At 41.3% G+C, this 17,440-nt stretch overlaps 1 protein-coding gene across 1 annotated transcript in view; it reads left to right on the plus strand.

The window, feature by feature from the left end:
* Positions 1-17,440, plus strand: part of SNCAIP (synuclein alpha interacting protein) — a 148,842-nt gene that overhangs the window by 96,741 nt on the left and 34,661 nt on the right. Inside the window, exons 4-5 of the mRNA XM_079918025.1 lie at positions 11,445-12,313; positions 13,974-14,153. Of these exons, the coding sequence (XP_079774151.1) occupies positions 11,445-12,313; positions 13,974-14,153 (1,049 nt within the window). The remainder of the gene's footprint in view (positions 1-11,444; positions 12,314-13,973; positions 14,154-17,440) is intronic.

Here is a 17,440-nt window from a genome sequence, read left to right on the forward strand (position 1 = left end):
GGAGAAGCGGTTTTCCCTGCCCCATGTTCCCAATCAAGGCAACAGTAGGATTGGAGAGAGGGAGGGTTGTTACTGGTTTTGGATCTTCATAGAGTCTCTGAGAGCACCCCACTTCCTGCTGAAAGTGTATCCTTTTTCTTTTGTCTCCCAGTGGGCAGTTTCTTCCCATTTAAAATGAGCACACTTTGTCCACATACCTTCTTTGCCCTGACTCTTCCCCTAAAAAAAAAATCACTAAAAAACTCAAGTAATAGAAACAGAATCCTAGAATCTCATAGTTGAAGGATCCTCGGAGAGAGTAAAGAATCATCTCCAAAAGTCCAGACCCTTCTGTGGCATCGATTGCTCAGGCCCTTGCATTTCACAGTGCACTCCGAGACCGCAACCAGCACCACCAGCATCACTGGGTAGCCTGTTAGAAATGCAGACCCTGAGGCCTTACTCCAGACTCCAGAATCAGAATCTGTATCTTGACAAGCTCTCCAGGTGACTCATTTGTGTATATTCGAGTTTGAGAAGTGCTGACTTAGGCCACCTTTGGTGCTAATCCGTCGTCCCTGATGAGGTATCATGTCACTCTGTGCTCAGAATCAACCAATAGTTCCCCGAGATGGTTCTCAAGATACACAGTGGGAAACTCTCTTAGTGGGAAACTCTTACGTGGTCTTCAAGCACTCTTCTCCTGGGTCAGCAAGCTTCCTCGCATGTCGCTCTCCTCCTGCTTTCTGCCTGCCAGTCTCATCAAGGGACCTCCTTAGGTTCCTCAGATGTGCCGTGTTCTCTCACGTGACACGTCCTTCTCTCCTTTTGCCTCCAAGGTCATCTCCTCACAGCCCTTCACCCTACTCCCGCTGTTCAGTAGAAATGTAGTGTAGGCCGTTTCCGTAATTTAAACTTCTTCTAGTAGTCATATGAAAAAATATAAGTAGATGAGATTAATTTAATAATACCTTATATTTATCCCAATAAATCAAAACTATTTGCACTTTGATATGTACCACCAGCCACATTTTAAGTGCCTAATAGCCACAGGTGTCTAGTGGTTCCTATTTGGACAGTGCAAGCCTAGATTATATTAGAACCCCTCTCCCAACTTACTGTATTATCTCCCAGCTCCCTGTACTTTTCCACCTCTTTAAATATCTGTGTTTTAAAAATTATTGGTAATGTAGTTTAGTATCAGTTTTCTCTAGTAGACTAAATAAAATCTCTTTTGGGTAATTTGGTTCATTATGGTATCTCCAGTGCCTACTGCTGGTGCTACATACACATCTGAGGTAGGATGGATGATTGAGTGTGTAAAGAGGTGAAAAGGAAGCCGACTTCTTTGGGTTTTGTATCATAATTGAGCTTTGGGACAGCTGCTTTGCTTCTCTTCATTTGGTTTGACACTTTGATATTCTCTGGATATTTGATTCCTCTTTTATCTGCACCATACAAACACTCTCTAATTATTTCCTGTCTTAAAAAACGAGCAAACAATACTGCTCTGGTGGCTCCACCCTAATTCTCTGCTCCTTTTTCTTCCCACCCCAGGCCCCACTTATAGCCAACATGCTTTAGAGAGTTAACGGAACCTCGATCTGTAGTCCTCCACCCCCTGTTCACCTTAAATATCTCCAGTGTGGCTTCCACCTCTTTTGGGAAGGTCAGAACTTCCAGTTGGTCAAATCCGTTGACACTGATGTTCTCATCTTGCTTGGCATTGCTGTGTTATTTGAGGCTATGGGCCGTGCCTTTCTGGAAACGTTCTCCTCCCATGGCTTTGTGATACCACCTCACTCCTTGTTTTTCTTCTAACACTCTGACATCTCCTTAGTCTCTTTTGCAACTCCTCTCCTTTCTCTACTTGACCTTTACGTATCCAAGTGGTATGGAAGTATTCAGTAGGATCCTTTCTCCTCTCAATCTCTAAGTCTCTCTGGGTTGATAGCTCATTCGCTCTCACGGCTTCAGATGCCCCCTACTTGCTGCTGCTACTCACCTCATCACTCTAGCCTCCTAATTAATGACCCACTCGATATCTCCATTGGATGCCTTGTGGAATTATGAAGAGGAATTCTTGAATCCCCATCCCCAACCTGTTCCTCCTCAGACCCCCCTCAGCTATCAGCACTCAGTTTACTGAAACATCCACTCTGTGGCTGAAGCCAGGATTCTGCCTCTCCCTCATTTCCACCTCCATCTATCAGCAGGTCCTGAGTCGTCTGTGCTCAAAGCCTATCCCCATCTGTCCACTTATCTCCATCTCAACAGCCCCCAGCCAGGTCGGGCCACCTTTATGTTTCATTGGGTTAACAACCATGAACTAATACTTTGACTTCTTTCTTCACCATCAATCCTTGCCACCCCGTATTTCCCCCAGAGGAGGCACAAGGATATATTTTTAAATGTAAAGCAGAGCATTTCATTCTCTGTGAAGCCCCCCTAAGAATACCCCATTTCACTTAAAATATAACCCAAACTCCTTTCTGTGGTCCATAAAACCCTCAAGTGAGTTGGCCCCTGACAGCCTCCCCCAACTTCATCTTTGATCTCCCTCACCCTAGATCACTCTGCTCTAGATAGAAGAACTGTGGAACCTGCCAGATTCTCTCCTGCGTTAGGCATTTGAGAATGGGCTTCCTTCTACCCATATCCTCACAGAATCGTCTTTTCTCTTGTATTTTCCCCCGGATCCTCATAACTGTCTTCTTCTCATTCTCAGGTCTTGGCTTACATGTCATCTCCATGGTAAGGCTTCTCAGCTGTTCTCTATTCCAGGACCCTACTTGTTTCCATCAAAGCACTCTGCATTTTATAATTTCTCATTCATCTGTATACTTGCTTGACTATCTGCTTGCCCCATAAGGATGGTGATTATGTCTATTTCATTCCCCTCTGTACCCCTACAGCCATGTGCACAGAGAACATTCAGCAGATGTTTGTGGAATGAGTGGACCCTGTAAGAGTCTTTTAGCATTCTGCCAATTACTTTAGCACTTCTGAACAAGCTCTGTTGTATTCCTATATGTCTTGCTTATATTGGAAAGGAATTGCCACCTTTAACCAGTTGAAAGAATTGGCACCTGAAATCAGAACAAATTTTCTGTGATAAGATGACTCTAAATTTAGGCTGATGCCGCTAAAGATAAACAAAGTAGGGAAATTCTTCCACTCAACTGTTTCTAAGAAAAGTTGTTATTAAAAACCATTTTCCTAATGTTACTTCATAGTCAGTGGTTACCAAAATCTCGGCAGAGAGTACAGTTTGGGATTTAGCTTAAAATGAATCTGAAATGAGTACAACCAGGTTTTACTACTGGTTTCTGGAATTCCATTGCCTACATGTGACCCAAATAGAGAAAATGTGAATTGCATGTTTAGGGAATAATTTTAATTTTGATAAGGCAGTTCTGCGGTGTTATGGAGAGAAAGTTGGAGTCAGGGAACCTCAGTCCTGGTTGAGCAGTCAGCATAGTATGTAATTTTCCACATAACACTTGAAACTCCCTCAGTTCGCATTTATTTTCAAGTGAGAATACGGAAGCACTGCTCATCCATCCTCCGGAGTTGTTGTAAAAACGTCTAGTGACATCATACACTTGACTTGTGGTCAGAAACATAGAAAGTTTTATGCAAATATATTGTATTCATAATTTTAATGATGGAGGACATTTTAGGAAAATTCTAATTAATAAATAGCATTTGGAGGAACTTTTAAAACACACATAAGTGTTTTGTTTTTTTTCATTGTTTGTAACAGTGCCTGAGAAGCGTGTACCGAACGGCAGTAGGAAAGGAGGCAGCTCGGCTCTGCCAGGCTCTGTCCTGCAGGGGCCTCTATCTGCACTTTGCTGCGTCCCTGCACCTGCCCTGTCCTCTCTGCAGCCTGTAACGGAGAACTCCACCTGGCCACCAGCTTGCTTGGGTGGACACCACGGGGCTGCCCAGAGGAAGAGGAGGCTGCAGGCTGGGCTAGTTCTTCCTCCCATTTCTCCTCCCCTCCAGACCTTGAGGCGCGTCCCTCTCAAAGTGGGACTAGGTTTCATACACTTACCACTTTGTTTCTGGAAAATAGAATTCATTTAATGTTTTGTAAAAAAAAACAAAACACTCACGCACCCTAAAGATATATACCCCCTTTACTCTTCTTGTGTCTAAAGTTGTATTCCTAATGTGGATACCTGACTTCACATCGAGGAGGAAAAGAAACATTTTACTGACGGCATTCTGGGAGCCATCTGCTGGAGCTGGCTAGTAGAGGGTAGAGGATAGGGATTTTTCAAACCTCCCCCATCTGCCTCTTGTTCCCTTAGCAAGGAGCAGTATCTTGGTGTTTCCTGCCCTTGACAGATCAGCGCTGTAGAACATTGCCACCTTCAGTTAAAACTGGTAAGCGTGATTCTGCACTTTCCAGAAACCACACTGAGCAAGTTCTCCCCTGGTTCCACACTTCTCTGCTTGATGAGCCTCTGCACCATCCTTGGATGCGCATCTCTCTCTATAATTCAGCACTGAGAGAGGAAAAAACAGAAAGGAAATCTGGTAATGGGCCTGGAGTGGATGTGAGACTTAATCCACTCAAGAGGTTTTGCTGATGTCAGAGTGAAGGTCAGCATGCTTTTTAGGTGATAGAATAACTCTGAAACCATGTGCTCTCTTCAGAATCACTCATTTGTCTTCTATGGGAACCATACTTTCAAGGCCCAAAGGTTTAAAGTTGTCAAAATATTGAGTCTGATTTCATGATAGAACATGCGTCTTTGGTGAAGAAGTATCTTTTCTACCCAAGGTAGTAAGGGCTTTTGAGTATTTCTGTGAGTTTTTACACAATAAAGAAATGGGTGCAGATGGGGTACAAAGTGATGTGAGCAGGTCTTGACAGTTCTGGGTTGGGCTGGGAATTAGGAAACTTGGGAAATTATGAAATTGGGAAACTGGGAAATCTGACTTTCTACAGCTGCTTTATATCAGTAGCCACTTAGGAAGTTTAGAACCACATCAACGAATCTTTTCCAGTAATATTTTAACATCTCAATGTGAATAAATCATTGGTTGATATTTTTATAAGAAAGTCCTCTGTACTTGCCCTTCAGCCTCACAACACCGTCAATAAAGGGTCTGTGACACCAATGAAAGGGATGAGCAAACAACTCCATGGGAACATTTCTCACACCCACTGGCTCTTCCCAACATCATGGCCTGACACAGTACCCCAGATTCAGAGTTAACCCAACCCTTTCTTGGATCAGGTTCCAATCTAGTCTCCAAGGGTGGTACAGAAGAGCACCCAGCAAGTAGTCTTCACTCAGGCTCCATACCCGTCTTCTTGTTGTCATGAGATAAGTATACCTGTCACCACGCCTTAGAACCTGAAGTGTTTGTGATGAGTAAGCCCACGATGGATTTCATTTACATCGGATTAAGGAAACTCTTGACTCTAGCATTGACCCTCCTAATCTTTCACAACGTCCCTCTCTTAGGTATAAAAATGGAAGGAAATGGAATCCTGGAGAACTTAGAAGTCATGTCCTTGAAGGTGCCTGGGTTTCCAGCAGCTGTAGATGTGAAGTTCATTGTTGTGTACATTTTAAGGCAATTACAGCTAAAGCTGACCATTTTGTTTCTCAAGGAAAATAGTATTCCTTTCACTTCTAACAATAAATAGTAGGAAAACAGTATTTTATCCTAAAGACACATCCTTTTCTTCCTCTTCTTGATGTCTAAAGCTAATTTTCTAATATGGACACAAAACTCCATATTTAGAAGTAAAATAGGCATTTTGGGAGCCAGCACTGACGTTCGGTCTTGAAAATTGGATCCACCGTTGCAATAGCAAACTGTACATTATCTTCCTAAGAAAATACTAATGTATCAGTCCCAAGAGCCAAAGAGTTGTTCTGTGTCAGCAATCAGCTTAGCCTCATAATTATAAATTTGTGAGGATCTGTTGAAATACATGGATCCAGAAGAATTATAGTGTTTCATAGTGAGTCATTCAGAATAAAGAGCCCTGTTATTTGTAGACATTCCATACAGTCATAGAAATTTAGAGGTGGGTCAGGTCTTAGCAATCATGTGTCTAACCCCTTTATTTTACAGATGAAGAAGTTTTGGCTTAGAACTTAGGAAATACATGAAAATACTTTAATATGCAGCACATCTTCAATAGCTTTACCAAGACTGTCTTTGAAATATTCAACACACTCAGTGTGTCCAAAATGTGGCGAGAGTGACTCATTGTGACAAGACTCATATGTATTTAGTATACATTGCCTCTTTGGTCTAGCATATTCCTTTGTTCCTTCTTCCCCCCTCTTGCTCCCTCCCTCCCCCTTCATTCATTTATTCTTTAAAAGGTTTAGCCCTTGAGCCCCAATATCTGTGAGATGCTGTGCTAGACAGAGGGCTGGTTATAAACACAAGGAGGTTCACGAGCCATCTTTGCCCTTGAGGGACTCTCAAGAGAGAAGGTGAGACAGATGCATGAGTGAATTGTTGAAACAGAACTTTATAAATGCGTGACTCTAGGTATGGGCAGATGTATCTCAGGATACTGAGAAGCAAAAGACAACGATTCCCTGGGAAAGTCAGAGGATATGCACCAAGGAGGAACACCTGAGGGGAATCCTGGCAGATGAGCTTCCATCTCAGGCAGAGAAGGCAGCAAAGGTGTCGTAGGAGAGGGCGAACTTGCCCAAAGGCAGGAGAAGAGAAGGAAGGACCTGGGGTATCCAGAAGCGGGTGAGTTTAGCGATGGAAATGCAGAGAAAAATTAGTGACGTGGGAATGGTGGTGCTGAGATGAGAAGATAAATTAGAAAATAAATAAAAGAGCTGATAGCTACCATGATAAAGAGTTTAGCTACTATCCTGAAAGTCAGGGTTTCCCAAAGCTTAGTTGTTTAAGTATTATTTCCACAACCTCTCTTATTTTTGTTTGACCCTGTAAACCACTTGTACTATTATTTTTAACTTATTTTTCTAAAACCATTTACTTTTAAGCATATTTGTTTTTGGAAGAAACTTTATGTCAGTGTTGTAAGTAAAAAATCAATGTCACTTGCAGTAAATTCAAGGACATCGTTAAAATGAATGTGATGAAAATAAAGCATTTCTGCTAACTCTTTGCTTATGAAAGTCTCTGAGCTAAAGGCCCACAGTTTCATTATTCTGAAGGGAGTTTGTAAGTTTGGGAGAGTAGTTAAAGTCACTGTAGCACCAAACTGAGAGTCCTTAAATTAATTAAGAGGAAGAAAGAGTTGAAAGGTATATAGCTTGCTTACTCTCTGAGTCAGGGGGATTTATGGTTCCTGTGCACCACCTTAGATACTGCAGGGGTATGTGTCCCACATAGGGGGAAATATTGTTTTAGGCAGTACAAGGCCTCTTCAAGGTTTTTGAACTAAGAAGTGACAAAATCAGACTTATCTGAAGAGGGGATGACTCAGGATCAAAAGGGAAACCAAAGAAGAAAAGAAACCCTGCAGGGACTGTGGAAGGGTCTAGTCAGTATAATAAGATGAATAGAGGGACCAGATTAAAGAAGGATTTAGGATCAGGCTACGTAGGAGTTGGTACCTAAGGGATGAGGGGCAGGGATGCCTTGGAGATGGATTGCTTGGGAGGCTGCATACATGGTCATGTGATTCAGGCCAGGTATATGAGGAATACGTTTAAGGAAGACAGAGTAGAGCGTGTGTGTGCATATGCGTGTGTGTGTGTGCGCATATGTGTGTGTGTGTGTGTTTTGGATGAGGAGGGGGAAGGCAAGAAGCAGGTGAGGGTAGGGGTGATAAGACCCCTGGATCAGAGCATGCTACCTGTTACACATAACGTACACATCCCAGGCTCACATTAAATGCTTGTTGAATAAATGGTGACCTGTGGATGGTCAGCAGGCAACTGGAAATACCCTGCTGGAGATCAGAGACATTCCAAATGCCAGTTAGATTGGAAGAGGGAACTGTGGTCTACAAATCAGCCTCGAATGCATTGCCATTTACCTACTGACCATTTTAGAAACTTTGTGCCATAATCAGGTAGACAGGTTTAAGGTATATTGGGCATGTTTATGTTCATAAGATGTTAAAAATGAATCCACTCACCCAAAAAAGTCACTGAGAACCTACTCATGTAAAGCAATTTGCTGGGTGCTTTGACGGATAGAGAGGTAAATTAGACACAGACTCTTCTCACAGAGCTTGTCAAGATCTCATAAAATAATCGATAAAATTTTCTGGGATTTAAAGTTTAACATGTGAAGTATTTATTCATGATTTCCAGGAAACAACTTGAGCCTCAAAATCTTCCTATAAGCCCTAGTTAGTCTGATCTTTGTTTCCATGCATTATAAGAAGTGTTTCATGGGGTCGGGGTAGAACAACAGTATAAGTGGAATTTTTGGTAGACTTACAGAATCGGAAGTGAAAATCTTGCCTGTCATTAAGGACCCTTTTACTTGTGTTGTACTTAAAATACCCATTTTCCCAGCTTAGGAGAAATAAACTAATTGCGTTTTATCTTTTATATATATATATATATATATATATATATATATATATATGTATAAAATTGTCCTTCTCCTCAGACAGGTATATGATATAGTAATAAATTAGAGCATTCTCACAAAAAACTGTTATCTAATCCACTTTTCATAACTGGGATTTTTTTCCAGGTAGTCAAGACACAGACTGGAAAGCACAGATTTCCCTCTCAGCCTAAAAAAGAGTGATGGGTTTGAATAGGAGGACAACCAGCCTAATGTTGATGCCCCTTCTTCAGTTTCTAGGCTCTTCTGTGGAAAGAAGTGTTTTCATAAGACTCAGACAGAATTCATTTCCATAGAGCATTCTTAATGGCTCCTGTCAGAACAAAACAGCTGGGAAACATATGGTATCCATTTCCCTGTATCACTTGGAAAAAATTTCACATGTAAATAAAGCCAACATAAAAGAGTAGCCCTTTGAACCCACGACCTTATACGATACATAAATATATTGATACAATGCTCTCGTTGTATTGGCCCACTAAGTTATGTGGCTTTAAAATTTTTTATTGCATTCTGAGATGCACATTATCAAGAAGTTTCCAAAAAATGAAGGTAATTGGAAAATACCAGCAAATACTATCCCTAATAATATATATGTATCTCAGAAATGTTAAGAAATATATATATTTTTTTCCTACTCTATTTTAAGGTTTTCAGAAAATTGATGGATAAAATTTAAGGCATATTTACATTTATAAACTCTGTGTCCACTATTTTTCTGTTGGTTTAAATAAGTAAGTAACCATATATTCTTGAAAGGAAGAGAGAAAGACTTGGCAGAAATTTCTGGCAGGCCTTAATGTTTTTTAGCTTTACATTTTGAGGGAGAAAGGGACATATAAAGGATAGAAAGACTTTTAAATTTATAATGGAACAACAGGAATTAGTCTTTGCCTTTGCCTATTTACCTTTCATAAATAACTAGAAAATCTAGCTCTCATTGGTGATTACCACTCCTCTGAGTTTATTAACAGGACTTTTGTCCCCTGTGAAATTAAGCCGTAAATCCCTGAGAAGGATACTCTTTGGGCATTTAAAAAGAAATGTAATGCGTTGGACAAAGTGAGATTCAAATTCAAATACTAGCACTTGTTAATTGTCTGCTCTGTGCCAAGTACTGTATACAACTGAGAACCAGAGCCAGCAGAAGGCAAGAGAAGCAGCAGCTTAAGAGCATCTAGACACCTTCCTTCCCTTCTGGAACATTCTCTGTTAATACCTGTTTCTTACTGGACAGAATCCAGGCCTCCCTCCACAGCTCACAGTATTCTCTTAGATTCCCAAAAGTCCTCAGAGAAGGACCGCTTCGTGCAGACCCTCTGAAACCACAAGCAAAATTGTGGGCCATTTGGAGTAAAGAACTCACCCACCAATAAATAGGTACATAGCATTTAGGCTTAGAACACTCACTCTCACCTCCTTATTTTGGTTCCAGAACTTATATGAATCCTTTTGGAACACATAGCAGTAGGATGAAGAATGACCAAGGGTCTAAATTTGGGGAACGTTTCATAATTTATATCCTGCTTTCACCCCAAGAATCAATGGTAGCCAGGGACTGTTGCAGAAGTTACAGACCTGAGTACACCCTCGTCTTAGCTCCTTTACTTTTTGGTTGTGCTCCATAGCAAAGAACAGACACAAACACATGCTTTGGGGTTAAATACTTCCCACCTGCTGTTGTTGCAGAAGAGGAGGGAGCGATGGGAGATGCCTAGTTAGAGGGCATGTCCTGAAACCTCACCCCTTTGATGGGGGATGGTGTAACCTCAGTGGGAAGGGAGTAGGAATCTGTAAACTGGTGGGCTGCAAGCTACCAAGAGTGCGGGGTCATCTTCGCAGTCAAGGGAGTGTCCCAGAGAGGAGGTGGTGTCATCGAGGCTGAGGGAGGAAGGGGCAGCCGGTCACATGAGGCCGCCGCACTGCAGGAGGAGGTGGTGCTTACCTTTCACCTCCCGTTACACTCCGTCTCAGCCAGGCACTCGGACGCAGACTATACAGTCTTCATCTAAACTTTGCAAGAAATGAGAAGAAAAACAAATAGTCTGCCTACTTCACCCTCCCTTTGCACCTTCCTTCTCCTCTTTCCAAATGACCAAGGGCAGCAGTGACTCTTAAAGAGCATGTTCCCCTGTGAAGCTGGTGCGTTATGTTGCTGTGTCATATGCCAGAAGGTACTGTCAAATGCCCGTGAGTGATGGTTGACTGGAATACTCAGCCTGTGGTGGGATGAACTCAACCATGGCTTATGTCCCATGGTCCAGTCAGTCCTGACCACTTCATTCCTTCCTGTTCTTTCCCTAATCCACCTAACAAATCACCTAGGGAATCACCCAATAGGTATGAGTTTAAGTTTGCCCAGTATTAAGCCATTCATCCCTTCTTTCTCTGAGACGTCGTCATAAGCTTTCAGAGTATACCCGTGCACGTGTGCACATATGCGCGTACATCCCTTCTCTCCCTGGATTAGTTTGGAAGTTCGTTTAACACAAAGGATCCTGTCCTCCAATTCTCTTTTTCAGGGTGATGGCAAGTATCAAAATACTATCAAGGAGGTGCCACCGCCCAGGGAATAAACCTGAGTGTCTGTCTGGGTTTGTTTTCTTTAGCTGTCTGCCTTCACTATTATTACTACTTGAATAATTTTGAGCCAATATGTCATAACTTTCTTTTATCACTGACTGCTTTTCAATGGTAAGTATGAACCGTTTGCTTTATGATATGCGTTCTCTCTTAATTCGTCCCCTTTGAGCTTCGTCCTTAATTTGTCCCGGGCTTCCTTTGAGCATTACTTGAGTGGACCATGTCTGCCTGCATGGACACGCTATTTTCAGTGTTTCAGATAGCCCCCTATTTTAATTTATTTTAAAAGAGTTTTTAATAGTTCCCTCTTTTCATTTATCTTAAAACAGTTTCTAGCTCTAGCTGGAATTGCAGTGTCTCAACTCTTATTACAAACACACAGAAGCCCACGGGAATCGCCGACGTATACAGTAAGTTCCGCCCAGTGAAGCGAGTGTCCCCACTGAAACATCAGCCAGAGACTCTGGAGAACAATGAAAGTGATGACCAAAAGAACCAGAAGGCAGAGTACCAGAAAGGGGGTGATTCTGACCCAGGCCCCCAACCTGAGGAGCTCAGCCCCAGAGATGGAGAGAGCAGCCCTCCAAGTAAGAGCACGGAGCCCAGCCCCTTGCTGGGCGAACTGGAGCATTATGACCTCGACATGGATGAGATTCTGGATGTGCCTTACATTAAGTCCAGTCAACAGCTTGCCTCTTTTGCCAAGGTGACTTCAGAAAAAAGAATTTTGGGTTTATGCACAAGCATCAACGGCCTTTCTAGCAAAGCCTGTTCTACAGGAAATGCTGAGAACTCACTGTCCAACATGACACCATTTTGTGTTCTCTCTCCTGTGAAAAGCCCTCACTTGAGAAAAACATCCTCTGTCGTCCGTGACCAGCAGAAGCTCTCCACTGAAGAATCCGAGAGTTCTCCTCCTCTGGTTAAATGTGGCTCTGCATATGAGCCTGAAAACCAGAGTAAGGACTTCCCAAATAAGACCTTTAGTGAGCCTCATGGTCGGAAAGTTGACAAGGCCATGCCAGACTGCCAGCTCAGGGCCTTCCATCTGCAGTCCTCAGCACCAGACCCCAAACTAGAGGAGCAGGTCGGTGGCATGAACTGGACCAGCTCCCAAGGCCCAGAAGAAAGGAGTGAGTACCTGAAAAAAGTAAAAAGCATCCTGAACATCGTTAAAGAAGGGCAAATATCTCTCCTGGTAAGTATGGATTAATTCCGTATACACAATAGCAATCTAGAGACTCCAGTTTTATCAGCTCCATTCATTAGTTACAGAACGATGATGGTTTTGTTCTAAGTTTTGTTCCATCTCTACTTGTGGCTTTGGTTGGGAGCTGTGACTTTTGAGTTTTAAAATTATAAGTTAGGTGGTTAGCACAAGGAAAAACAATTGGCTATAGAGGGGAGTGTTATTTCACTTGAACTTTGCCTGAATTCAACTGGAATAAGGACACATAGTCTAAAACCAAAACAAAACGAAAAAAGCCCAGCACTTTCTTTCATATGAATCTTAATGTCTTTCTTTTTTGCTTTTCAAATGGTTCCCAATGCTCTCACTCAGTTATTTGTGGGGATGTCAGTTCCTTGCTGATGGGGGACCTGCCAGATACATGAACAGAGGGTCTTCTGTTTTATCCTGATCATTATTCAGAAGACTTGGACCAGGATGTTTGAAAGCATTTGCACATAGAAACTTACCCTAGAGCTTGACTGCCCTCTGACCCACATGGAGTTTTTTTTTAGTTCCAGGTCTGCATGTCTAGGGAGAATGAAGAAGCTTTTCCAAAGACTCTAGACGCAGAGTTATATGATGTAAGAGAAGTCTGTTCTGCTTAGGCTCAGAGAAAACTAAACTGCAGTCACATTCCATCTGCCTACGTTGTTCTTTCCTGGCTTCCAGACTTGGATCAAACAGTAGTAAGCCTGAGCTGACACTGTGGTGTTAATTAAAGTCTCATTCAAGAAAATCATCACATCCTGGCAGTGTGATTCTACTTAGGGTAGAGCCGTGAGTAGATAAGTACAATGCGCTTGGTCTGTTATCACACATCTTAGTGTTATAATAGGATGATATGATTGAACAATTTTACAAAGTAAGGTAATATGTTTTGCATCTCCTGAAGATGTCTTTTCCATTTCTCCTGGCTCTTCCTCTCTATTTCTCCTTGGTTCATTCCTTTCTTTTGTCTTTCCCGTGTTTTCATGTTTCCCAAGTGATAAGACCTCTCCGTTTTACCCAGTCTTTATCAACGAGTTTATACTCAGGGGACTGAACTTCACTAGAGGTGAAGGAACCAAAGGCCAGGTAGCCTCCAGATGCCCCAGGAGTTTGTTTAGGGATGAAAGTGTCTAGAGGTACCCGTGGGAGCATTGTCTGCGGCACTCATCACGTAGCTTGCCGTCAAAGCCAGCTCTCCACAGTTCAAGGCAACGCAGATGGTTAAGACAGGTAGTTCATTCATTTAACGAACCTACAACAGGGAATAAAACACAGCCTGGCCCTCAGAACTTAGCAGGAGTAGAGGAGACAGACAGGGAAGCTGCCAGTTACCATTCAGTGTCATCGCAGTTGTTAGAAAGCCAGCTTGGAACCGCTACAGACTTGCTGACTCCTGTCTGTCACATGTCTCCCGTGAAGATAAGTCACTTGAGCATTCATGTTCTAAAGTGCAGTATAACAAAAATGTCATTGAAAATCATTAGAATTAATCGCAAGGAGTTCTGACTTATTAGAGCCCCATGGCTGCCACCAGAGCTTCTGGAAGCTCATCTCTTCTTCCCAGTGCCCAGAGCAAAACCTCCATAGCATCTCCTTGTGATTTATTGACTTAAGTTTTCTCCTCTCACTCTGTGTTCAGCCACACCTAGCTGCCGACAATCTAGACAAAATTCACGATGAAAGCGGAAACAATCTCTTACACGTTGCCGCAGCGCAGGGACACGCAGAATGTCTGCAGCATCTCACGTCTTTGATGGGAGAAGATTGCCTCAACGAGCGAAATGTGGAGAAGTTGACTCCAGCGGGCCTGGCCATCAAGGTGACTGGTTGGGGGCCGGGCCCTCCACAGCTAAAAGTTGGGTTTCTGTCTTTGAAGATTCCTAGTAAGTTTCAGTGTTAGAATGGTGGGAGAGAAGAGTGATATACCAAGCAAACAGCAAAGGAACCTATTGTACTTAAAAGGTTAATCATTTCAGTCACTAGCTGCTTTGAGATTTCGAGACTATATTCCAATTTAGGGTAAGCTTCAAATCAGCTAATAAAGAGAAAGGAAAATGATCTGTTGCCGTTCTGAGAATTTCTGTTATTCTTAACCACCCCTGGATCTGTGTGAGACTGTTTCATTTTTTCCTAATGTGAGTATAATGAGCAAGACGAATGAGGAAAAGGTGTATTATAAAGGATGCTAGCACTCAGAAGTATTTCAGACAATAAAGTGGACTTCTAATGGATTACTTACATCTCAAGTTTAAACGTCTGCAGTATCAGGAGTTGTTTAGAATATCAGTGCCAAGTTTGCGTTTGGCTCTTGCAGAGTACAGTATGTTATCTGTCAAAAACTCCACATATTAATGCCGACTGGGATAGAGTTAAAACCTAGAAACTGTGGTACAGGAAAACATGGTCTTTTATAGCACTGCAGCGAGTGCCTCTGTAAAATGTAACACATCACTAGAAGGTTAACTATTAAACTAAAATTACTTTTAAGATCTTTGGTAAATAAATGTGGAATTCAGTCACATTTATTAATAAGCCAGAAGTGAAGTTTAGGGAAATATAATACATCTTGTGCTTCTGCATATGTACTTTACTTTACTTAATAGTTACGTCTTCTAAAAGCTGAATAATCATAATTTTTATAAATGGAATTATACTGAAATTTACTAGGGGAACTTGCTAGTTAAAGAAATCTGCTTGTGAATTCTCTGAAGAACGTGTTATATTTGAAAAACAAGCAGTTTCCTTCCCCAGTATACCTCTTATGCAAATCTGAATTTTTGTGTCTTCCATTTATTTATCATTCAGCAAAGATGAAACAGTTGTTTTCTGTTTTATTTAATGTTACTCAGTGATTAGCTTTTTTGATCAAATAAGAAATCCATGACCCCAGCGAATATCATTTTCCTTTAGTTGTAAATGATGCTATGTCAGATTAAGAGGTGAACTGCAGGCAGCTATCAAGAAGAAAGAGAAATGAAATGTGAAGTCAAAGTCAAGCATGGTGGAGTTCAGCAATGTGTACAAGTCCACCAGGTACTGTGTTAAGCTGCTGGCAAAACAAATTTAAATGAGACATAGTCCCTTTTCTTAAGGAACTGATAGCCTGGTGGATAAGGCAGGTAAATTATCAGTAATACAAGTGCAGGATGGCGAATTCAGGATCTAGTCCCATGTCGGAATCCTGCAGGAAGGCAGGAGTTGGGTTTGGTAATCAGTGGGCATGTGTCAGTTATGACTAAAATATTCTTGCAATGCCAGTGATTGTTGACATTCGCCTTGCCGTTTTAGTATTTATAAAATACAGTTCTCATTAGTTTTCCTGATTAATGGTGCATTTTGAATGTATTCTAACTACATAGTTGGATGAAGTGTTTTTGTTAATTTATATGCCCGAGTGCTTGTTCTGATAGGGTAAGGATCTTCAGAGTAGGAAAGTACATAAGAAATTTAGTGGTCATTAAGCCAACCCTGGGTAAACTCCTTCTATGGTATCCATATTAAGTGTTAATTCATTCTTAAACTGCTCCAGTCAACATAGGATCCCCATCATACAATCAGCATGCAAACTTAAACAATAAAATGTTTTTTGCTTCAATGAAGAACATACATCAAGCCCACAGGACTCAAAAGCTCTTAGAGTTTTGCGGTCTCAGGCTTTTCATACTTTACTTCTGGACAATGATCTGAGAACTGGAAGTATTCTTTTACTCCTTTGTTTAGTCTAGAATTTACAAAAGCAGTAAATACAAATATTTTATAATATATGCCACCCTCTTTGGCCGTCTGTCCTGACACATGTCCTGCCTCAGTCCATTAGTGTATTGTGATGGACATTGATGAAATTGAGGGAGTGCTAAGAAGTCATCATTCTTCCATTTTAGGACCCTGTTTTGAACACTAGTAACTAACTGGTGGTATTTCACCTCCTTAAGCACAGTTCTGAGAACCCTGCTGTCATTAAAGAAAACAAACTTGGTACAAATGGGCAGAAGTTGCTCAGATAATATGTGTTGGCTGACAGGAAGCAGAGTCAGAGACAAGGTATCAAATAAAAAGATTACATTAGAAAAGGGGCTCTGAAGTCATACCAAGGCTTAAGAACATCTCCCCACACTGTTAAACTCCTTAAATATGGAACATCATAAGTTCTTGCCAGCTACATGCAGACTTTATTGAGTGCTTTCTGGGGACCCAACACTAGATACTGTGGGAGTTCAACAGGCATTATTAAGTGCCCTTTGGCAACAGTTAAGCAAAATAATTGTAAAGAAAGATTTCTAAAAGGTGAGAACAGTCTGTTTTCTAAAATGGAGCCAGCACAAGAAATTACTTTAGAATCTAAACGGATTTGGAATGAAATAACCTTGATTCTCTTTTTATTTCTGAGTAAGCCCAAAGACAAAATGCTGGTCTGGTGAGAAAACATATAACCTACTGATATTCCTTTTTAACATACAGTGAGTGACCCAAGGCTCAGGGACTTCAGCAGGCAAAAATCTCCCAGTAGAATCTACTAACATTTTTTGTTTTCTTGGTATTTCTAATAATGGCAAGTGATACTGCTTTCAAACTCATAGTAGTGATATAGTATTTCCTTTTCCCTCTCTAGCAACTTTTTATTTGGTTAAACATTTCCTTGAGTAACTAAACCTAACACACATCTAACAGAACATTCTCCCCAACAGCAGCAGAATATGCATTTTTCTCAAGTGCACATGAAATAGTCTCCATGATAGACCATATGTTAGGTCATAAGACAGATCTCAATAAATTTAAAAGGATTAAAATCATACAAAGTATGTCCTTCCACCATAAAGAAATACAGTTAGGTATTAATAACAGAAGGGAATTTAAGATATTCACAAGTATATAGAATTACACCTCAAAATAATAATTGTATCAAAAGAGAAATAACAACAGAAATTGTAAGATATTTAGAGATGAATGAACATGCAACATACCAACATTTAAGCATGCAGCTAAAGCAATGCTTAGAGGGAAATTTATAGTTGTAAATGCATATGTTTAAAAAAGAAGGAGGAGGGGCTTCCCTGGTGGCACAGTGGTTGAGAGTCCGCCTGACGATGCAGGGGACACGGGTTCATG

The sequence above is a fragment of the Stenella coeruleoalba genome (assembly GCF_951394435.1).
Source record: "Stenella coeruleoalba genome assembly, chromosome: 3".
NCBI lineage: Eukaryota > Metazoa > Chordata > Mammalia > Artiodactyla > Delphinidae > Stenella > Stenella coeruleoalba.